Genomic DNA, 25,000 nt, shown 5'->3' on the forward strand with positions numbered 1-25,000 from the left:
ATATAAAACCCCAACAATTAAAAAACCATGCAATACATACATACCAAAAACATAAAATATAAAAGCCTAGGGGAGGTGTCTCAGTTCCCCCATGCCTGGCGATATAGGTGGGTCTTGAGTAATTTACGAAAGACAAGGAGGGTGGGGGCTGTTCTAATCTCCGGGGGGAGTTGATTCCAGAGGGCCGGGCCCCCCACAGAGAAGGCTCTTCCCCTGGGGCCCGCCAAACGACATTGTTTGGTCGACGGGACATGGAGAAGGCCAACTCTGTGGAACCTTATCGTCCACTGGGATTCGTGCGGTAGAAGGCGATTCCGGAGGTATTCTGGTCCACTGCCATGTAGGGCTTTAAAGGTCATTTCCAACACTTTGAATTGTGACCGGAAACTGATCGGCAGCCAGTGCAGGCTACTGATCAGAATAGAATAGAATAGAAAATAGAATAGAATAGAAAATGGGATAGAATAGAAAGAAAGAAAGAAAGAAAGAAAGAAAGATTTTGCAATCATTTACTGTTTAGTCGTTTAAAGCTAAATAAATAGATGAATGCAGGCAGTGGGCATGTGAAACTGCCTATTCAACAATATTTTTAAAATGCCAATCACTTTTAGATAAATGAAACCATAGGATAGTCAGAGCCAGGGCCGCCGATAGGGCGGTACTACTGGTAGTGGCGTCAGGGGCCTGGCCAAATTGACAAATAGGGGGGGGCCCGGATGGTTTTGCCGGCCCCCTGGCACCTGCAGTAATTTGTGCCCAGTGAGCAGCGCCGACGCTGAGCTCCAGCTCCTCGCAGTACCGGCCCTCTCTTGGAGCGCGCGGCGAAGGTAGGAGCCCCTTCGGGGTGGCATCGTTGGGGAATGAGGCTTGGGCGGCTGGGGCGTTCCCTGTAGCTGTAGGCTGCGCACGCCTTAGCCAGCGCATCCCAAAACGCCCCCCCAGCCCCGCACACCCTTTTCCAAGGGCGCGCACGCCGCGGCCGCCCCCAGCCCTCCCCGCTCCTCTAGCCCCCTCGCGCCCCTGGCTACTCGCCGCTGCCCCCCGCATGCCCGCCTGCCCACCCGATCCACCTCTCTTTCTCCTCCGCCGGCCAAGGTTTTTCTTGCCGGAAAAAAAAGAAAGAAAACCTTTGCCGACTTTTTTTTTTCTTAATTTGAATGTTCCGGGCGGGCTGGCAGGGACATTGAAAATCACTTTCGCCAGCGTCCGGAGAACGAGAGAGAGTGAGAGCGACAGAGCAAGATAGAGAGAAAGTGAGAAAGAGAGAGAGAGAGAAAGAGGGGGGGGAGAGATAGCAAGAGAGAGAGAACGAGAGAGAGAAAGAGTGAGAGAAAGAAAACGAGAGAGAAAGTGAGAAAAAGAGAGAGCAAGAGGGGGAGAGATAGAGAAAGAGGGGGAAGAGAGAGAAAGAGAAAGAAAGAAAGAAAAAGAGAGAGAGATGAGAGAGGAAGGAAGAGAGTGAGAGAGGAAGAAAACAAGATAGAGAAAGAGAGAAAGAAAGAAAGAAAGAGATGAGAGGGGAAGGAAGAGAGTGAGAGAGAGGAAGAAAGCAAGATAGAGAAAGAGAAAGAGAGAAAGAAAGAAAGAGATGAGAGAGGAAGGAAGAGAGTGAGAGAGGGCTGTGTTTGACCTCAGAGGGCCGGGGGGAGGGCTTGCCCAGGGTGTGTGGCCATGGTGGGCATGGCACGGGATTTGGGGGCAGTAGTTTTAAAATGGCGGGGGGGGCAGACACTTAGGCTGTATGGGGCCCCAAAATTCCTGATGGTGGCCCTGGTCAGAGCTGATATGAAAATGCTAAAATCAGACTGGATGATCGATGTCCAGAAATGCAGGTTTGCTTATCATGTCATAAAACAATAGAAAACAAAGAGCGTGTTATAAGACATTAACAATTAAAATATTAAATATTAAATGTTTACATTTTGTTAACATTAAATGTTAACAAAAGTAAGTAAGAAAGCAACAAATGCACAAATGGGGTGTAAGTGGGTTCTTCCTCGTGTACTAGCTACCTCATCCTGAGTGGGATGCCTCCTTGGAGTCCCAGGCCAATTAGAGTCAGGTTTTAAGGCCAAGGAAGGGGGAGGGCAGGTCTCACCTTGAGAGTCAGAATAGAAAAGAAAATAGAATAGAAAATGGGATAGAAAATGAAATGGAATAGAATAGAAAATGGGATAGAATAGAAAATAGAATAGAATAGAAAATAGAATAGAAAAGAAAATAGAATAGAATAGAAAATGGAATAGAATAGAAAATAGAATAGAATAGAATAGAATATAAAATAGAATAGAATAGAAAATGGGGTAGAAAATGGGATAGAATAGAATAGAAAATAGAATAGAATAGAAAATAGAATAGAATAGAAAAGAAAATAGAATAGAATATAAAATGGAATAGAATAGAAAATAGAATAGAATAGAAAATGGGGTAGAAAATGGGATAGAATAGAATAGAAAATAGAATAGAATAGAAAATGGAATAGAATAGAATAGAAATAGAATAGAATAGAAAATGGAATAGAAAATGGAATAAAATAGAATAGAAAAGAAAATAGAATACAATAGAAAATAGAATAGAAAATGGGATAGAATAGAAAATGGGACAAAAATGGAATAGAATAGAATAGAAAATGGAATAGAAAAGAATAGAAAATAGAATAGAATAGAAAATGGAATAGAATAGAATAGAAAATGGAATAGAAAATGGAATAGAATAGAATAGAAAATAGAATAGAATAGAAAATAGAATAGAATAGAATAGAAAATAGAATAGAATATAAAATGGGGTAGAAATGGGATAGAATAGAATATAATAGAGAATAGAATAGAATATAGAATAGAATAGAATAGAAAATGGGGTAGAAAATGGCATAGAATAGAATAGAAAATGGCATAGAATAGAATAGAAAATGGCATAGAATAGAATAGAAAATGGAATAGAATAGAAAATGGAATAGAATAGAATAGAAAATGGAATAGAATAGAATAGAAAATAGAATAGAATAGAAAATGGAATAGAATAGAAATAGAATAGAAAATGGAATAAAATAGAATAGAAAAGAAAAGAAAATAGAATAGAATAGAAAATAGAATAGAAAATGGGATAGAATAGAAAATGGGATAGAATAGAAAATAGAATAGAATAGAAAATAGAATAGAAAAGAAAATAGAATAGAATATAAAATGGAATAGAATAGAATAGAAAATAGAATAGAATAGAAAATGGGGTAGAAATGGGATAGAATAGAATAGAGAATAGAATAGAATATAAAATAGAATAGAATAGAAAATGGGGTAGAAAATGGGATAGAATAGAATAGAAAATAGAATAGAATAGAAAATAGAATAGAATAGAAAAGAAAATAGAATAGAATATAAAATGGAATAGAATAGAATAGAAAATAGAATAGAATAGAAAATGGGGTAGAAATGGGATAGAATAGAATAGAAAATAGAATAGAATAGAATAGAAAATGGAATAGAATAGAATAGAAAATAGAATAGAATAGAAAATGGAATAGAATAGAAATAGAATAGAATAGAAAATGGAATAGAAAATGGAATAAAATAGAATAGAAAAGAAAATAGAATAGAATAGAAAATAGAATAGAAAATGGGATAGAATAGAAAATGGGACAAAAATGGAATAGAATAGAATAGAAAATGGAATAGAAAAGAATAGAAAATAGAATAGAATAGAAAATGGAATAGAATAGAATAGAAAATAGAATAGAATAGAGAATAGAATAGAATAGAAAATAGAATAGAATATAAAATAGGGTAGAAATGGGATAGAATAGAATATAATAGAGAATAGAATAGAATATAGAATAGAATAGAATAGAAAATGGGGTAGAAAATAGAAAAGAAAAGAAAATAGAATAGAATAGAAAATAGAATAGAAAATGGGATAGAATAGAAAATGGGATAGAAAATGGAATAGAATAGAATAGAAAATGGAATAGAATAGAATAGAAAATGGAATAGAATAGAAAATATAACATAATAGAAAATGGGATAGAAAATGGAACAGAATAGAATAGAGTTCTTTATTGGCCAAGTGTGATTGGACACACAAGGTATTTGTCTTTGGTGCATATGCCCTCAGGGTACATAAAATAAATAGAAATTACTAGGTAACTTCATCAGTGTTAATGGTTGCAAGCTGGGGAATTCTGGGAGTTGGAAGTTCACAAGTCTTAAAAGTTGCCAAGTTTGGAGACTCCTGGAATAGAAAATTGGAAGATCCACAGGGCCAGTGGGATGGTATAGCAAGCATGGCTAAAATATCTGAACAGTGACAATGACTGAAGTGTTTCAGATTCACAAGAAATAGTATAAGGTCAGACTAGATGGACTGTGAGGTCTTTTTCTGCTGTCAATCTCCTGTTTCTATCCCAGATTTGTGTTTTATATACATGCTGGGCACTTATTTATTTGGGATATTTGGAAACTATGGTTCATTGTATTTGAAAAATTCCTTTTTGGGAAAGTTTATTATTATTATTATTATTATTATTATTATTATTATTATTATTATTATTATTAATTAGATTTGTATGCCGCCCCTCTCCATAGACCAGGTTTAACTAAGCAACTTTGCAGATCTGTGAGAAAAATGAGAGACAAGTGGTAGCTGAATGCCTACATTTGAAAACTTCTTTCCCCTGAAGTGATGGGAATCTGCTTCTGACAATCAGACAGAGCACTGATAATATTACCTAGTTGGATGATAAAACATCAGCAATAAACAACCAAGCTCAGACAGCACCAAGGCCTCCATAGTCATAGTACAGTGATGGCGAACCTATGGCATTTCTGCTGGCACGCAAGCTGTTGCCCTAGCTCAGCTCCAACGTGCATGTGTGTGCCGGCAAGGTGACTTTTGGCTCACACAGAGGCTCTGGGAGGGCATTTTTTGCTTCCAGGGAGCCTCTGGGGCCTAGGGAGGGCGAAACACAAGCCTACTGGGCCCACCAGAAGTTGGGAAACAGGCCATTTCTGGCCTCCAGAGGGCCTCTGGGGGGTGGGGGAAGCTGTTTTTGCCCTCTGCAGGCATTGAATTATGGGTGTGGGCCAGTGTTCCCTCTAATTTTTTTGGGGGGGTGGGCGGAAAAGTATAGTGTCTGAGCGGCAGTCCCTTCGGGACTGGGCGGCACAGAAATTAATAAACAAACAAACAAACAAACAAACAAATAAAAAACCCACCTTGTTTTGCCTCAGAGAATTTCAAAATAAAATACTGTACTGTGTGTCTATAACAGTGAGCTCATAATAGGGCAACTCTATCAATATCAAAATGCCACTTAAATAGTTGAGCTAGTTTCAAACTAGATTTTGATTTTCTTTCTCTCTTCCTTACTCCCATTCTTTTTCTTTCTCTTTTCCTTCCTCTCTTTTTTCTATCTGTTTCTCTCTCTTCCTCTCTCTCTCCTTCCCTCTCACTCTTTCCCTCTCGGCTTCTGGGCAGGTTTGAAAAACTCTGAGTTGATGATGATTTTTAAGTGAGCGATTGCTCACTGCTCAGCTTAGAGGGAACTATGGTGTGGGCACTCGCCCATGTACAATAGTGCACCCCCACACTCTTTTGGCACTCGAGGAAAGAAAGGTTCGCCATCACTGTCATGGCATATCAACATGGGAACTTATTTGTTTCCCCTTCAAAGGCATCATTCATTGGAAAGCAATGTTTATTTACAGCTCAGAGTTACTAAGATACTAAGGGATCCAGCTGAGAAATACCTCTTTGCTGCCATCTAGTGCCCATATAGATTTGTTCAGCCCAAACACCATACAGCAGAGATCCTCAACCCCTAGGCCGCATGTGTGATCTACTAGGAACCAGATCACATAGCTGGAAGTGAGCAGCAGGTGGGCAAAACTGCAAGCGCAGGATCTAGGTTGCACGTCCCTCCTCATCCACACCCTTCCTCCGGTCCATGGGAAAAATTGTCTTCCATGAAACCCATCCCTGGTGCCAAAAAGGTTTAGGACCACTGCCCTATAACATAGTGTTTATGATTTATCTGTCAAAAATTCCATACTGTTGGGTGATGTTAATGATGAATATGAGTGGGATTATCACATTTCCTTTCTTCCCTTTATCTTCTTTCTTCCACTTGCCTCTCAGAATCAGAATTCTGATGGGACACACAAAGTAAATGGTTGTTAAGGGAATGGGAAATGGTAATTTAGGGGTTTAAAGTGTTAAAGGAAGGCTTGTGATACTGTCCATAGCAAAAAATGGTGTATTTACTTCCGCATCTCTACTTCGCGGAAATTCAACTTTCGCGGGCGGTCTTGGAACACATCCCCCGCGGAAATCGAGGGAACACTGTACTGATTAACTGTGGCTACTTGGTGGTTATTTATTTTATTTATTTATTTATTCTTTGTCCAATATACAATACATATGAAAGAGAATAGACATTAAGTAATATATATAAAGATAGGAAGTAAAGAAGAGAAGTAGATGGGAAGGAGAGAATATATATGATATAAGGGATAAGGAAAGACAATTGGACAGGGGACGATAGGCACATCAGTGCACTTATGTACGCCCCTTACTGGCCTCTTAGGAACCTGGAGAGGTGAATTGTGGAGAGTCTAAGGGAGAAATGTCGGGGGTTGGGGCAGTGTTCCCTCTAATTTTTTTTGGGGGGGGGCAGAAAAGTATAGTGTCTGAGCGGCAGTCCCTTTGGGACTGGGCGGCACATAAATAATAAATAAATAAATAACAAACAAACAAACAAACAAACAAATAAAAAACCCTCCCTGTTTTGCCTCAGAGAATTTCAAAATAAAATACTGTACTGTGTGTCTATAACAGTGAGCTCATAATAGGGCAACTCTATCAATATCAAAATGCCACTTAAATAGTTGAGCTAGTTTCAAACTAGATTTTATTTTCTTTCTCTCTTCCTTACTCCCATTCTTTTTTTTTCTCTTTTCCTTCCTCTCTTTTTTCTATCTGTTTCTCTCTCTTCCTCTCTTCCTCTCTCTCTCCTTCCCTCTCACTCTTTCCCTCTCGGCTTCTGGGCAGGTTTGGAAAACTCTGAGTTGATGATGATTTGTAAGTGAGCGATTGCTCACTGCTCAGCTTAGAGGGAACTATGGGTTGGGGGTTGACACTATTGAGTCCGGTAATGAGTTCCCACGCTTCGACAACTCGATTGTTAAAGTCATATTTTTTACAGTCAAGTTTGGAGCGATTAATATTAAGTTTGAATCTGTTGTGTGCTCTTGTGTTGTTGCGGTTGAAGCTGAAGTAGTTGTTGACCGGAAGGACATTGCAGCATATGATCTTGTGGGCAATACTTAAGTCGTGTTTTAGGCGCCGTAGTTCTAAGCTTTCAAGACCCAGGATAGTTAGTCTATTTTCGTAGGGTATTCTGTTTCGAGTGGAGGAGTGGAGGGCTCTTCTGGTGAACTCTGCAAACATTTGCATCTTCTCCCCAAATAAACTGGGAGAAAAATCGTCCCTTTCCTGCTTGCTCTGGAGAAGACGGGGATTTTTGATTTAATAACCCGCCAAGGCAGTTCTGGTTTCCGGAGAAAAATGCCCTGCAAGGGTTAAGCAAGCTGCTCCTGCTGCGTTACCTTCAGGGCAGAGTCCTGCTGTTATTGGTCTTGGCAGTTCCCAGGAGCACAAGGCAGACGTTTCCCCTCTGCCCCCTCTCCTGCCTGGTTTAACTCATGGGAGAGGGACAGAAATTTCTCTTGGCGTTTCACGTGTCTTGACTGCTTGGCTGAGTGTCGGGGGGGGGGGGGGATGCAAGCCTCAGAGATCAAAGCTTCAACGGCTTGAGTGACATTTCGCCTGTCGCTGAGAGACCAATCTCAGCCGCAAGACAGAAACATGGGCCTGACAGCAGTGAGCAAGGGAGAAAACCAGGACCATTTGCCTTAGTTTCTACGCAGCTTCTGCTCTGGCAATCTCACGCTACTCACCAGAGCCTACAAAACTTTTGCCAGACCCATCCTTGAATACAGTTCATCTGTCTGGAACCCATACCACATCTCGGACATCAACGCCCTTGAAAATGTCCAAAGATATTTCACCAGAAGAGCCCTTCACTCCTCCACTCGAAACAGAATATCCTACGAAAGCAGACTATCAATCTAGGTCTAGAAAGCTTAGAACTACATCGCCTAAAACACGATCTAAGTATTGCCCACAAGATCATATGCTGCAACGTTCTACCTGTCAATGACTACTTCAGCTTCAATCGCAGCAACACAAGAGCACGCAACAGATTCAAACTTAATATTAACCGCTCCAAATTTGACTGTAAAAAATATGACTTCAGCAACGAGTTGTTGAAGCGTGGAACTCATTACCTGACTCAGTAGTGTCAACCCCTAACCCCCAACATTTTTCCCTTAGACTATCCACGATTCACCTCTCCAGGTTCCTTAGAGGTCAGTAAGGGGTGTGCATAAGTGCACCAGTGTGCCTTCCGTCCCCTGTCCAATTGTCTCTCCTTATCTCATTTATCTTTTCTTCCTTTCAAATATGTTCACCTATACTTTTATATCTTTTCTTCTATTCTTTTCTTTACTTATATTATTACATATCTTTCTCTTCAATGTGTATTATGTATTGGACAAAATAAATAAATAATAAATAATAAATAAATAATAAATTATAATAAAGACGTCCACAGTCATGTAAGAGCTGGTGAAAGTAGGAAAGGAGTTGCCCAAATTATACTCCTGTCTCTTTTCTTTTTGCCTTCCTGAAATCTCCCTCTAGCAGAGCATCTTGCTTTCTACCCTAGTTGGAGAGACACATCTGGGAAGCTCACAGACCAAGGAGGGGAGATTATTGTTTCTCATAAAGGAAGTGATGTTCAGACATTCATATCTGTAGCCCTATTGATGGACCCCTTCAAATCTGTTACAAGATACTTTCTTTCTTTCTTTCTTTCTTTCTTTCTTTCCTCTTTCTTTCTTTCTTCCTTCCTTCCCTCACTGCTTTTCTTTCCTTTCCCTTTCTCCCCCTCCATTTCTTCCTCCTCTATCTATCTATCTATCTATCTATCTATCTATCTACCTATCTGTTTATCTCTATCCATCCATCCATCCATCCACCTACCTACCTACCTACTGTTGTGGTTAGCTCTGGCCCAGCTCCTGCCCCAAGGACTGTGGATGTGGGGGAGACATCCACATGCTGCAGGCCTGTTTTGCCCCCGCTCTGACCAAGAAGACATGAGTGACAGGGAGGAGGAGAGTGGGGCAGACAGCTCAGAAGGAGATCAATTATCTAGCTCCTCCTTGGATTCAGAACAAGAGTTAATGATACAGCCACGCATGCGGAGAGCGATGCATAGGCAAGAACAACTGAGAGATTATTATCAAAGAAAATGAGGCCACCTGTGGTTGGGTGGGGCTGTGCTCATTAGTGAGGCTGCTATAAATAGCAGCCTGTGGGTTTGGCCATTGTGGAGGATTATCTGATCGTTGTGTTTTGTGACCGCTTTACTGACTTTGACCTTTTGTGTGCTGATTTTTCTCCGCTTTGAAACTAAACCAGAGCAAAGTATGTTTCACTTTGTGAAAGAAGAAGGACTGTGAATTGCCTCACAGCTGCAAGCTAAGTATCACAGAACTGATAAGGGACTTGTACAAATTACCAGTTTGTTTGGAGACAGTGCTCTTTGCTATACCAAAAGAGGGCTTAGGTTAAGTGAATTTTCATTATAAAGAACATTGTTTTGAATTTTCAAACGTTTGTGTGTGTGTGTCTGAAATTTGTACCTGTGAATTTTCGGGAGGACTCTACCAGAGAGCCCGACAGAACACCTACCTACCTACCTATCCTTATTTCTTTCCTTTCTTTCTTTTCCTTTCCTTCCCTCCCACTCCGCCTCCTCCTTCCTCCCCCCTCTCCTCCTCCTCCTCCTCTCCTCCTCCTTCTTCTCCTTCTTTTTTCTTCTTCCCATAGATTTTTCCAATCCAACTCCACAATAGGCAACTTGCTGCTATTCAAAAGCCCCCAGACCACAGAAAGGAACTGCTGTCCCTATTTGACCCTAAAGTCAACTGGTGTTAAATAGAGAGGGTTGTTTTTAGACATCATAACTAGTAGCCTTGAATGGAGATGATGCTAAAAGTTAAGGTACAATTGTTGGTTATTCCCAGTGGAAGGATAGTAATAAATGGACAGTCCAGAATTGGTACTGGTATATGGTGGACCACATCCACTTCGAAATTATGGAAATAAGATTAAATAACTTTGATGAAAATAAATTGGAGAAGCTGATGGGACGATGGAATAAGGTGAAAAATTATATCTTAAGTAGAATTTATGACGACAATGTGAAAAATAAATTCCAATCACTTTTTGTATGTAAAGAAGTGTAAACCGGAGCCAAGGAAGAAATTGAAATTTATTGTAAATAATTTAACCCCCTAAATGGTGGTGGGGTTTATTGGTGTTGGGCACTTTTTCTTTCAGATTTTTTTGTTTGTTTGTTTGTTGTAATAAAAATTTAATAAAAATATTTTTTTTAAAAAATTGTTGATTATTCCCGGAATTACACCCTCTGCTCCTTGGTTTGGGACTTCGGGGCATTCTGGGTGTAGACAGACGTTCAATAGAATCTCAGATGAGGATTGCTCAGGCTACACCCACCTCTTTCTTAAGTCAAGCTGTTCCACAGCTAGTGGCAAGTGGAGTGTGACATCATTGGTTGCCATGGCAAATGCTTCCTGCAGTTTCTTGCCATCCAGAATGGTTGAAAAACAAGAAAGCATCATCAGAAGGTGATGCTTGGGAGAAAAAAACAAATAGCAAAAAGGCAGCTTCAAGAGTTCTTCCATGAAAGTTGAGCATTTTTAAGCACTGAATAAGCATGTGCTTAGGAGTATTTTTCTCAGTGAATGTACTTTGTGCCTGAATGTGGAATTTGGATACTAATACAGTGGTACATCTACTTACGAACTTAATTCGTTCAATGACCAGGTTCTTAAATACAAAAGTTTGTAAGAAGAAGCATTTTTCCCCATAGGAAGCAATGTAAAAGCAAATAATGCGTGCGATTGGGGAAACCACAGGGAAGGTGGAGGCCCTGTTTCCTCCCAGGAGATTCCTAGAGAGGCCCCACAGAGGCTTCTCCCCGCCTTTTCCAGCCCTATTTCCTTCCAGGAGATTCCTAGAGAGGCCCCACGGAGGCTTCTCCCTGCCTTTTCCAGCCCTATTTCCTTCCAGGAGATTCCTAGAGAGGCCCCACAGAGGCTTCTCCCCGCCTTTTCCAGCCCTATTTCCTTCCAGGAGATTCCTAGAGAGGCCCCACGGAGGCTTCTCCCTGCCTTTTCCAGCCCTATTTCCTTCCAGGAGATTCCTAGAGAGGCCCCACGGAGGCTTCTCCCTGCCTTTTCCGGTTACGGCTTCGTAGGCTCGGGTTTGTAAGTGGAAAATGGTTCTTAAGAAGAGGCAAAAAAAACCCTCTTGAACAACTGGTTCTTATCTAGACATGTTTGTAAATAGAGGTGTTCGTAGGTAGAAGTACCACTGTATAACAATGGCTAAGTTCATATATCATATAATGGTTAAGCCATCCTGAGGCTGTGGAGCTACACACAGGCAATGAAGCCAGCTGTGGTCCCCAGAGACTTCTAGTCTTAACCAAAGAGGAAATTTTAATGTGAAGGGAAAATTATTAGACATATGGCTCGAGGCTATCTATTCCAACTGTGCTTAATTTTAATTAAATACAAAGCCAAGCCAATGTTATTTCTTTTTTGCCCTGGCTTTGCCTATTACTATTACTGTCACGAAGCCTATACATCAAGTCTCTCTCTTGGATTGGAAATGGCCTTAAACCAAAAGCAAGCATACCACATTTGGCTTATTATTTGGTATGTGAAAGGAGCCAACATGTTCTTTATATTTCTTCTTTTCATTCAAAACTTAGAAACATAGAAACATAGAAGTCTGACGGCAGAAAAAGACCTCATGGTCCATCTAGTCTGCCCTTATACTATTTTCTGTATTCTATCTTAGGATGGATATATGCTTATCCCAGGCATGTTTAAATTCAGTTACTGTGGATTTATCAACCACGTCTGCTGGAAGTTTGTTCCAAGGATTTACTACTCTTTCAGTAAAATAATATTTTCTCATATTGCTTTTGATCTTTCCCCCAACTAACTTCAGATTGTGTCCCCTTGTTCTTGTGTTCACTTTCCTATTAAAAACACTTCCCTCCTGGACCTTATTTAACCCTTTAACATATTTAAATGTTTCGATCATGTCCCCCCTTTTCCTTCTGTCCTCCAGATTATACAGATTGAGGAATATCTCCTGTTAACAGGAATTGGTTAAACAAATCAGTCAGGGGGTAGCAATGACAGATCTGAGTTCTTTAAGAATTCTGGGGTTCTTAATGCAAGAACTTCCTTGCATTTTCTTGGAAAATGCATCAATTTCCCCCTTTCTCTACAGCGTCTCTACAGCAAATTCTGACAATATATTTGAGAAGAGAAGAAAACACAGTAGGGAATTGTGTAGCAAAAGGCTTGTGATATTATTCCATTTTAGCAAAAACAATGCGGACTGATTCATTAATTGTGGGAGGAGTTTTTTTGTGTCATCAAATACTGTTCTGTGTCAAAATGTTTATATTCCACCTTTAAATAAAATAACTTCCAGTTTGGTTTGCGATAAAGGATTAAAATAATCTCTCCCAATCCAGTTATTTTTGGGTGCTTAGGAATTAGAAATAAATATTCATTTCATCCTAAAAGTCTATGGAGACTTTTAAAAAGTACTTCCAAGGCATTTTTTGAAACATCTGTCAAAATTCTAACACCAACTCCCAAATAGGAAAGCTAGAGTTTTCAATCTCATTAATTAAATTCCAAAGAAAAGAGTCACTGGAACACATCTGGAACACAAAAATACAGGAAATAGTATAAGGGCAGACTAGATGGACCATGAGGTCTTTTTCTGCCGTCAGTCTTCTATGTTTCTATGTTTCTATATCCACTTTTCAGCCACCATTTATCTGTGAGTAGATGAGTTTCATGCTCTCTTGAATTGTCTCTTAATTAAGGAGGAAGTTTCCTATCCATTAGTGCAAAGGTCTTCAAACTTGTCAACTTTAAGACTTGTGGACTTCAACTCCCAGAATTCCACAAGTCTTAAAGTTGACAAGTTTGGGGACCCCTGCATTAGTGGCATTATGAAAATAATTATGTGAACTCAATCTGTATAGCCTGGAGGACAGAAGGGAAAGGGGGGACATGATCGAAACATTTAAATATGTTAAAGGGTTAAATAAGGTCCAGGAGGGAAGGGTTTTTAATAGGAAAGTGAACCCAAGAGCAAGGGGGCACAATCTGAGGTTAGTTGGGGGAAAGATCAAAAGCAACGTGAGAAATTTTTTTTTTACTGAAAGAGTAGTAGATGCTTGGAACAAACTTCCAGCAGACGTGGTTGGTAAATCCACAGTAACTGAATTTAAACATGCCTGGGATAAACATATATCCATTGTAAGATAAAATACAAAAAATAGTATAAGGGCAGACTAGATGGACCATGAGGTCTTTTTCTGCCGTCAGTCTTCTATGTTTCTATGTTTTTGCCCTACCATATTTTGAAAATGCTCACGCCTCTTTCCAGGTTCAGCGAATTCTGTTAGAAATTCCTGGAAGCCAGTCCTCTTTCTGGAAGAAAAGAACCCTTTCTGAGAGTAGATGAAGTCTGTTCTCCACTTGATAGCCATTTCTTGTGGATCCATATATGCTAGAGGGGTTTGAGACAGAAAAGGAACTCAAAATCCACAGATCCACAGCTGAGGCTAGAACAACACCTCTCAGCTGTGGTTAGGGGGGCTTTTGCGCACGTTCGTCTTGTTTACCAGTTGCGGCCCTACCTTGACCAGGAGACACTCCGCACAGTCACTCACGCCCTCATCACCTCTCGTCTTGACTATCGCAATGCACTCTACATGGGGCTACCCTTGAAGAGTGTTCGGAGACTTCAGCTGGTGCAAAATGCAGCGGCGCGTGCAATTACCGGTGTACCTAGGTATGCCCGTATTACTCCATCTCTACGCGAGCTGCATCGGTTGCCAGTCGGTCTCCGAACGCAATTCAAGATGTTGGTTATCACCTTTAAAGCCCCAAATGGCTCAGGGCCAGACTATTTATGGGACCGCCTCCTCTCTCATACCTCGCTGCGACCAGTAAGGGCCCATAGAGTCAACCTTCTCCAAGTCCCGTTCGCCAAACAATGTCGGTTGGCGGGACCTCGGGGAAGAGCCTTCTCTGTGGCGGGACCTCGGGGAAGAGCCTTCTCTGTGATGGGACCTCGAGGAAGAGCCTTCTCTATGGCGGGACCTCGGGGAAGAGCCTTCTCTGTGGCGAGACCTCGGGGAAGAGCCTTCTCAACTGCCCTCAGAGATTCACATTATCTCCTCATTATTGGTCTTCCCGAAACCTGTTATAACCTGGCTCTTCCGGCAGACCTGGAATTAAGATTGATTGTTAGTATGTATGGTTTTTTTATGACATATGTTATTTTAGGGATATTTTTACTGTTGTTTTTTTTACTTGTATTATATTTATAACCATTGTCAGCTGCTCAGATTTCGTTTCGGAGTGAGTGGCGTATAAATGCGATAGATAGATAGATAGATAGATAGATAGATAGATAGATAGATAGATAGATAGATAGATAAATTTATTAGATTTGTATGCCGCCCCTCTCCGAAAATTCGGGGCGGCTCGCAACAATAATAAACAATGTACAAATCCAATATTTAAAAACACAATTTAAAACATCCTTATAATAAAATAATCACACAACCCAATCAGACCATATACTGTATAAACCAAAATAGGGGAGATGTCAATTTCCCCATACCTGGCGGCAAAGGTGAGTTTTCAACAACTTGCGAAAGGCAAGGAGGGTGGGCGCAGTTCTGATCACGGGGGGAGTTGGTTCCAGAGGGCAGGCTCTTCCCCTGGGCCCCGCCAGACGACATTGCTTAGTCGACCTGACCCGGAGAAGGCCTAATTGACTGCTGGGATTCGTGCGGCAGAAGACCCTAAGCCTTCTATCTCTTATATCCTCTACCTCTTCTATCACAAACATGCTTTATTAGTTCAGGTGAGGTTACGCAACTTCCTAATCTTGATTATCGTAGATTTTCTTGGTGAGATTCTTTGTGGTTTGGCAGTTGGGTAAACCCCAGTCCATTGCCTAATTGCCTAATTTACATAGACTTCTGCAAAACCTTTGTGGTACATGGCAAACTACTTCTAAAACTAAACTTTTACAGAGTTTCCGGATCCCTACATAAGTGGATAGCTGCATTCCTGTCAAACAGGCAACAAGTGGTCAAAATAGGGAGCGCCCTATTGACCCCTGCACCAATTAAGAGCAGTGTCCCCCCAGGCCAGTGTTTTGGGACCCATCTTCTTTACACTTTACATATAAATGACCTTTGCATTCATATTATAAGCAGCTGCTCCTCTTCGCTGATGACGCAAAACTATTCGACATCACCGAGACGATGCTGCAAAGCGACCTTGACTGTGTGTCAGAATGGTCAAACAATTGGCATCTCCAAATCTCAGCTAATTCATGCTCTGTCTTATCATTGGCCAAAAAAAATCAGAACACCAAATACAAGCTGGGTGGATACGACCTCGTAGATGACCCTCACTTTGTCAAGGATCTTGGTGTATTCATCTCAAATGAACTAAGCGCCAGAGCTCACCGTAACAGCATTGCCAAAAAGAGTTGTTAACCTAATCTTGCAAAGCTTCTTCTCCGGTAATATTGTGCTACAAACTAGGGCATACAAAACCTTTGCTAGACCAGTTCTTGAATACAGCTTGTCTGCCTGTAATCCGCACTGTATATCTGATATTAATACAATCGAAGGAGTCCAGAGGTATTTCACGAGAAGAGTACTCCTCTGCTCACAACATAATACCTTATGCCACCAGGCTTGAAATTTTAGGCTTGGACCACCTACAAGTGTGCCCCCTACAGTCTGACCTAAGCATGGTACACAACATTATCTGCTACAATGTCTTACCTGTCAGACAAAGAAACAAAATATGGGTGACACTGATGTGATGTAGACCCTCTTTTTATTTTCTGTTTTCTTCATCCAGAAGGAGCTGAGCCTGCCACGCCGAGGAAAGATGTGAGTAAAGGGCAAGACGCCCAATTTTTTCTTCTTCGTAGGCTTCATTTTCGTCCTCCCCTTTGTTTTCCATGTTGATAGATGAGCCTTTTGTGTAAACCGCAATTGGGGGTCACCTACTTGAAGAGGGGTCCACAAAGATGCAGAGAGTTTTGTTGACACCCACAAGAGCAAAACCATGTAAAAAAAAAAAGGTGGCGTTTGATTGCAAAGCTGTGGCTGTCCACTTAAACTGCACTCATTTGTTATTTAAATTTCTGCCTTACATCCCCTTCTTTTAAAGCCTCGAAATTTGCCTGCTTCCCGATATTAAAGTCTCTTTGCAGACTTTTTGAAAAGGGTTCAAGAAATTTCAAGAAAGCAATCCTGTTTGTAGCTGGGAAGCCTCCGTTGTTTTTTTGATAAACTGCACTCATTTGTTATTTCAATTTCTGCCTTACGTCCCCTTCTTTTAAAGCCTTGAAATTTGCCTGCTTCCCGTTATTAAAGACCAGTTCTGGAGAACCGATGGTGGAAATTTTGAGTAGTTCAGAGAACCTGCAAATACCATCTCTGACTGCGCCATCTATTCTCTACCCCCAGAGTCTCAGCTGAATGGGGATTTTGCAGTAACCTTCCCCTGGAGTAGGGAGGGAATGGAGTTTGCAGTATCCTTCCCCTGCCACGCCCACCAAGCCACATCATGCCCACCGAGCCACACCCACAGAACCAGTAGTAAAAAAAATTGAAAACCCCCCCACTGATTTTTTTTGACCTCCTCCCTCTGTGGACCCTCATTATTTTGCTACTCACAAGTGGTCCTTGCTTGGCAACCACTTATTCAGTAACGGCTCAAAGTGACGACGGTACTGAACAAGTGATAGTTATGACCAGTTCTCAAATTTGCGTCTTCAAGGTCACATGAACCCAAACTGGGCAGTTGGTGACTGGCTCACAACTATGACATTGAAGCATCTCGCGGTCACGGGATCAACATTTGCAATTTCCACCGCTGGCTCTTGACAAGCAGAGTCAATGGAAAAGATGGAGAGAGATCCCAAAGTGTGGTTGTGTGATGCTGTGCTTAACCATGGTGCAGGATTCTCTTAATGATGATGCCAGGAAGCATCAGAAGTGTCGTCGCTAGCAGCGTGATCACATGACATCTTTTTACAACTCTGTTGCTCAGCGATGGAAAATCTGAGCCCAATTACCATAGTTAATCAAAACCTACCTGTATTTGTTTTTGTGCCAGCTGCATATTACCGTATTTTTCAGACTATAAGACGCACCGGGGTATAAAGCATACCTTAGTTTTGGGGGAGGAAAATAAGGAAAATAATCTGCTTACCCGGTATTCATCTGGCTAGCGTCCTTAGCCAGCAGATTATTTTATCCCCTAGTTAAGGCTTTAAAAAAAACTTTATTTGGTGGGAGTAACAATGAAAGAGCTTGCAAGCTGGTAAGAGCTGGAAATATCATTAGCACCTGGAAAGAAACGTTCAGAGCAAGTGGAGCAATGGAAAAAACCCTGCAAAGACTTAGGGTTTGGAAAACATTCTTTGCAGAGAGTAACAATGAAAAAGCTTGCAAGCTGGTAAGAGTTGAGAACATTATTAGCACCTGGTTAGGGCTGGAAAGAAACTTATTCAGAGCAAGTTAATTAATTTTTTAACATTAGATTTGTACTGTATTGTATTGCCGTTAATGTTGTGAGCCGCCCCGAGTCTTCAGAGAGGGGCGGCATACAAATCTAATACAGTAAATTATTATTAATAATGATTAAGTTAGAGCAATGAAAAAACCCTGGAAAGTCTTAGGGCTTGGAAAACATTCTTTGCAGTGAGTAACAATGAAAGACCTGGGAAGATCGTTAGCAGCTAGTTAGGGCTGGGGGGGGAGCTACATTCAGAGTATAGGATGCACCCAAATTATCAGACTCTTTTAGGGAGGAAAAAGTGTGTCTTATACACCGAAAAATACAGTAATTATTATTTTTATTTATTATTAAAAGTCTTTGCTTCCCATCTCACCTACTTATTATAAGAATAGAGAAATTCTGCTTTCTTCTGGCCTTGGTAGATGAAATAATTTGGGTAGCCCATAAAGAGGCCAGAAAGAATAGCCGCCCTGAGTCTCAAGGGATTGGGTGGCAATTAAGTCAATTAAATTAAATTAAATTAAGAAAACCAGCTTCACATTCCGATACTAGGCATGGATGGTCTCTGAGAACATTTTGCTGTCATGTTATATTCATCACTGATACGAGGGTCACCCAGAAAGTAATGCACCACATTTTTTTCTTCAACAATTATTTATTGAACACAATGAAATTTACACAGATGTGTAGAATGATGTTTCTTCTACACTCTCTATTTTTCCACGTAATCTCCATCCCGTTCTATGGCCTTCCTCCAGCGAGACACAAGGGCGTGTTTGCCCTGTTGGTACCACTCCTTGTTCTGGTCACAAAGCCATTTCTGCACTGCCAAACCATCTTCTAATGGCCTCACCCTCTGGGCCCAGGGACTAACCGTACTTCTGTCGACTTCAGGTTCTCTTTTTTAAAAAATAAATTTTTATTGATTTTTGTAATATAAAAATACACACAACACAAAACAGGGCAGAGTGAATTGTGCTCCCAACAACATACATTCGTCGACTGCAGATTCTTCATAAACTGTACACAAATGTTTGTGGATGTTCCCAACAGTTTCTTTCTCCGCAGTGAGAAATTCAATGACAACATGCTGCTTGTAACATACATCACTTACAGACGCCATTTGGAAATACTGCTGCAGCTATGCTTTCTGAAGAAACACAAAATTCCTGACAATTTTGTGTTTTGAAACACGCACTCCGGACAATTCAACTAATGTATATCTGAAGTTTCAAATGTGTACCATTACTGTAGGCTGAGAAAAAAAAATGTGGTGCATTACTTTCTGGGCGACTCTCATACTTGTCCTGAAATATCTGTGACTATTAGTATTATTAGAAGTTTTCCTTTTGTTTAATGACTGGTTTGCACCACACTTTGTGGCAGATTATTCTGAATAATTGCTTTGTGAAGCAGTGGTGTCTGTAGCTGTCCAATTTACTTTTACCGGTAGTATTCCTGTAAATCTAAGTGGGGAAGGAAGGGTGGAATTGGTCACATCCATAGAAAGATGACTGCACTGATGGGTTGGTTTCACAAAGCGTTTAATACTCTCCTATTGTCCCTCTGTCTTTTGTTACAAAGTTTTGGGTTTTGCAAATAATGTACGAAGAATTGTCATTCGATGTTCAAATGTATTTCCTACTCTGAAAGTCATTGGACTGGATGCCAATCGTGCTGAGCATCGCATTCTTATCAAATCACAATCTTGGCTCCCCTTCCCTGTTCTTTTATTATGCAGAGCTGCTGTTTTCTCTGTAAACTGGCTTTTGACACACATCTGTGGGTGGAAGTTGTGGATGACAGTATGATCTAGAAAAAACACAGAACGATCAAATATCTCAGCCTTAGGTGTGGAAAGTGCTGAATATGTTTTCCTGGGCAACTTGCTATAATGCGTATCCAAGAGAGGAGCTCCTCTACCCGTGCACAGAGTGCTTTCTTCAACATCAATTTTGAATTTGTAGGTACAGGTGGTCTGTTGTGGCCTGTCCACGTCCTGCGCAGCTGGTCACGGATCCCGAGGATCGAGAGACGGTTGTGGCCTGGTACCCTAGATCTATGTACCTGGCACCCAGGTCTGATAGTGAGAAAGTCAGAGAGGATGTGGTGCTAGAGGCTGAAAGCCAACCAGGGCCTTCTGCACGTCCCAAGGTGCACAAGTGACTCAGGAGAAAAGGAGGAGCCTCTTCTGGATGCTAGGGTACGCAGAGTTGCCAGAAGGCACGAGTGGCTAAGCAAGAGGAGGTCTCTGCATGAATAGATCTCTAGAACAATTGGCCACGGCCTCAGACTATTTAAGATTAAACCACATGACGCTTCAGTGCGGAAGTCAATTTTCACTATGTTCCAGATGTCCGCTCGGATTTCTCTCTTGGGATATTATTATTTCAATGATGAATTACGAACTGGAGAGTTTGGATCATTATCTCCGGGCTTCCTGCCAACTCATAGTGAGTCACTTAATGAGAGCTGTGTGATCAAAGAAAATATCTCTGTGTTTTTATTTCTGTTTTGGACTCTAATTAGCAGCTGGCCCCAAACAGACTTATTTCTTGCTTTGTTGCTGGTTTCTAAATACAAACCTCTTTGCTCCTAAAATAGTAGAATTACATTGATACTGATAAAATTGAACGGGTCCAACAACGGGCTACAAGAATGGTGGAAGGTCTTAAGCATAAAACATATCAGGAAAGACTTCATGAACTCAATCTGTATAGTCTGGACGCAGAGGTCCCCAACCTTTTTTGCACCAGGGACCGGCTTTAAGCTAGACCAGTTTTCCATGGCCCGGTGGGGGGGGGGAGCTAGCTGTCAGCGGCGCCGTAAAAGGGGCGATCAAGAGAGGAATGGGTGAATGAATGGACGGAGGGTGGGAAGGAAGGAAGGAAAGAGAGAAGGGACAGGAACAGAAGAAGGGTGCAAAGGAAGCAAGGAAAGGTGTGAAAGGGGAGAGTAAGAGAGGAAGGAGTGAAAGAAGGGAATGAGGGAGGAAAGAAGGGAGGAAGGAAAAGGAAAGCAAGAAATGGAGGGAGGAAAGGAAGGAAGGAAGGAAAGAAAGAAGGGGGAAGGGACAGGAACAGAGGAAGGAAGCAAGGAAACTTATGAAAGGGGAGAGTAAGGGAAGAAGGTAGGAAGGAGAAAGAAAAGAAGAAATAGAGGAAGGGAAGGTAAAAGAGAGAAAGAAAAAGAGCAAGAAAGAAAGCAAGAAAGAGAAAGAAAGAAAGGCAACTTCAAAGAAAGGCTCACTGAGCATCTCTCACTCTCTCTCTCTTTCTATCCCTCTTTCTTTCTTTCTCTTCCTTTCTCTCTCTCCTCTTCCTTTATCTCCTCTCTCTCTCCCTCTCTCTTTCTCTCCCCCCTCTCTCCCCTTTCCCTCTCTCTTTCTCTCTCTCCCTCTCTTGCTATCTCTCCCCCCTTTCCCTCTCTCTTTCTCCCTCTCCCTCTCTTTCTCTCTCTCTCCCCCTCTTTCTCTCTCTTCTTCTCACTTTCTCTCTCTTGTTTTCTTTCTGTCTCTTTTGCTTTCTCTCTCTCTCACTCTTTCTTGTTTTCTTTCTCACGCTCTTTCTCTCTCTTGTTCTCTCTCTTGCTATCTCTTTCTCCCCCCCTTTCTCTCACTCTCTCTTTCTCACTTTCTCTCTATCTTGCTGTCTGTTGCTATCACTCACTCTCGTTCTCCGTTCTTCTCAGCGGTGACGCGCGCACGCCCTGCCCGCCTCACCTTTGCGAGAGCACTTTCGCCCCGGCCTCTCAGCAAGGGGGTTTGCAGGAGAGGTGGGGCCGGCGAAGGTGATATTCAATGTCGGGGGCGCACAGGCGGTTGCACGCGCTCCCTATCTCCCTGCTAGCCCACTCGGAATATTCAAAATAAGAAAAGCCTTCACCGGCAAAGGTTTTTCTTATTTTGAATACTCCGAGTGGGCTAGCAGGGAGATAGGGAGCGCGTGCAACCGCCCGTGCGCCCCCGACATTGAAGACCTCCGCTTAGAAAAGCCTTTGCCGGCATTTCCTCTCGGCGTCAAGGAGGCGCAGCGGCGGGCGGAGAGAGGGAAGGGGGGGGGCAGCGGCGTCCCTCCTGGCCTTGGCGGGCCACCCGACCCTCCCCACCTCCTACAAACGCGGCGGGCGGCGGGGGGAGAGCGAGGAGCCGGTTCCGGCGGGCGCGGGGCTTGGCTGGCTGGCGGGGGGGAGAGCCGCTGGTGGTGCGGAAAGGCCGAGGGGGCCCTGGCGCCGCGGACCGGCTGAAAACCCCCAACGGCCCGGTGCCGGTCCGCGGACCGGCGGTTGGGGACCTATGGTCTGGAGGACAGAAGGAAAAGGGGGGACATGATCGAAACATTTAAATATGTTAAAGGGTTAAATAAGGTCCAGGAGGGAAGTGTTTTTAATAGGAAAGTGAACCCAAGAAAAAGGGGACACAATCTGAAGTTAGTTGGGGGAAAGATCAGAAGGAACGTGAGAAAATATTATTTTACTGAAAGAGTAGTAGATGCTTGGAGCAAACTTCCAGCAGACATGGTTGGTAAATCCACAGTAACTGAATTTAAACATGCCTGAGATCAACATATATCCATCCTAAGATAAAATACAGGAAATAGTGTAAGGGCAGAATAGATGGACCATGAGGTCTTTTTCTGCCATCAGTCTTCTATGTTTCTATATTACATGCTTAAATATTGTAAAATCAGTGTGTGGGGGCCTATTTCCTGGGGAGCTCATCGCTGGGACAGAACATAGTCCTTGACTTGCAACCATTTAATGACCATTCAAAGTGCAATGGCACTGGAAAAAGCGACTTATGACTGGTGCTTGCACTTACAATCATTGTAGCATCCATGTTGCATGATCAAAATTTGGACTCTTGGCAACTAGCGTGAATCTATGATGGTTGCAATGTCCTGAGATCATGTGATCATCATTTGTGACCTTCTCAGTCAGGTTCCAGCATGCAAAGTCAATGGAGAAAGTTGGATTTGTTTAATGACTGTATGATTCATTTAATAACTGCAGTGATTGTTTAACACTGGTACAAAACATTGTAAAATGAGGTACGACTTGCTTAGCAACAGAAATTATATTCCCAGTTGTGGTTGTTAAGTCGAGGACAATCTATACTAGTGATGGCAAACCTTTTTGGTCTCGGGTGCCGAAACAGTGTGCACGTGTGCTATTCAATGCCTGGGGAGGGCTAAAACAGCTTCTCTCGCCCCCCCCCCCCCGAGACCCTTTGGAGGCTGGAAATGGCCTGTTTCCCAACTACTGGTGGGCCCAGTAGGCTCATGTTTTGCCCTTCCCAGCCTCCAAAGGCTTCCCTGGAGCTGGAAGAGGGTAAAAACATCCTCCCCCATCCCCCTGAAGGCTCTCTGGAAGCCAAAAATGCCCTCCCACATCCCCTGTGGAAGCCCAAAATCAGCTGGTCGGCCCACACATGCACGTTGGAGCTGAGCTAGGGCAACAGCTTGCGTGCCAGCAGAAATGGCTCCACATGCCACCTGTGGTACCCATGCCATAGATTCGCCATCACTGATCTATACAATCCATAATATGGAAAAGAAGTCATGGCATATGAAGTATCTCTATGCATGTCTCTTTATTTTTGTAGTGACTTCAATAAACCAATCGACCTATGACTTTCTGGAAACCGCCCTAAGGATCAGAAAATGCTTGTTTGAAAACAGAACCGCCTTTTGTACATAATGCAGGAAGTGCTTTTTAAAAGTATTATATTTATTGGCGTTTCGAAATGGCAGCACATGCCTGGTCTATGATCCTAATAAAGATTGATTTGATTAAACGGCATTAAGCCCCACTGCTGGTTAATATCATTGTTTATTTGAGCTCTGCTGTGATTTTCTACCTAGGAAGGGTTCAAGGCAGTTGAGATTAGCAGTCTAGGACAGTTCTCCAACCTTGGCAACTTTAAGCCTGGCGGACTTCAACTCCCAGAATTCCCCAGCCAGCAAAGCTGGCTGGGGAATTCTGGGAGTTGAAGTCCGCCAGGCTTAAAGTTGCCAAGGTTGGAGACCCCTGCTTAGGAGACCTTCAGTCTCTTCCCTCCTACAGGTAGTCCTCAACTTACAACAACAGTTCATGTAGTGAATGTTCAAAGTTACGACGCTGAATAAAGTGACACCCCCCACGGTGACGTGATCAAAATTCTGATGCTCGACCCCTGACTCATATTTCTGATGGTTGGAGCACCTCAGGGTCACGGGATTCCCCCTTTTGCAACTTTCTGACAAGCAAAACTTGATGGGGGGGAGGGGAGACAATTTCCCTTAAAATGACCCTGTTGCTAATTTAACCACTGCAGCATTTTCCCTTGGTGGCAAGAAAGAGGGTAAAACGTGCCAGAACTCACTTAAGAACCCAAATGTTGGGGCTCAGCTGCAGTAGTAAGCCAAGGATTATAGCTGTATAGTTGCAAACCCTGGAAACCTCATTCCTTTCTTAGCATCCCCCCCCCCCCCCCGAGGGTCAACATTTCTGGTTAGCTAGAAATTACCTCTTTCTTTCTTTCTTTCTTTCTTTTCTTTTCTTCTCTTTCATTTTCTTTTTCCTTCTTTTCTTTCTTTCCTTCCCTCCTTCTCTATCCTTCTTTCTTTCTTTCTCTTTCTGTCTTTCTATCTCTTCCATTCTTTCTTTTTCTTTATTTCCTTCCTTCATTCCTTTCTTTCCCTTCCTATCTCTCTCTTTCCTTCCTTCTTTCTTTCTTTCTCTTTCTTTCCCTCCCTCTCTATCTATCCTTCTTTTCTTTCTATCTTTCTTTCCTTGTTTTTCTTTCCCTTTTTTCTCTTCTTTCTTTCCATCTTTCCTTCTTTCTTTTTCTTTCTTCCTTTCCCTCCCTCTCTCTCTCTATCCTTTCTTTCTTTCTATCTCCCCTTCTCTTTCCCTCTTTCTTTCATTTTTTCTCTCTCTCCCTCCCTCTCTCCCTCCCTCCTTTCCCTGTAGTTCAGCAGTTCAAATCTCACCAGGCTCAAGGTTGACTGAGCCTTCCATCCTTCCAAGGGGGTTAAAATGAGGACCCAGATTGTTAGGGGCAATAGGCTGACTCTGTAAACCGCTTAGAAAGGGCTGTAAAAGCACCATGAAGCGATATATAAGTCTAAATACTAAATAATATCTAGTCCACCCCCCCACCCCCACCTCAAGCAGGAGTCCCTACACAATTATTTGGTATTATATCTCTTTTC

General features: G+C 42.2%; 1 protein-coding gene across 1 annotated transcript in view; it reads left to right on the forward strand.

The window, feature by feature from the left end:
• The window catches only part of MAST3 (microtubule associated serine/threonine kinase 3), a 130,580-nt gene that overhangs the window by 1,752 nt on the left and 103,828 nt on the right, over positions 1-25,000 (forward strand). Inside the window, exon 2 of the mRNA XM_070748149.1 lies at positions 16,137-16,168. Within this exon, the coding sequence (XP_070604250.1) occupies positions 16,137-16,168 (32 nt within the window). The remainder of the gene's footprint in view (positions 1-16,136; positions 16,169-25,000) is intronic.

Source organism: Erythrolamprus reginae, chromosome 1 (assembly GCF_031021105.1).
Source record: "Erythrolamprus reginae isolate rEryReg1 chromosome 1, rEryReg1.hap1, whole genome shotgun sequence".
In the NCBI taxonomy this organism is placed as follows: Eukaryota; Metazoa; Chordata; class Lepidosauria; order Squamata; family Dipsadidae; genus Erythrolamprus; species Erythrolamprus reginae.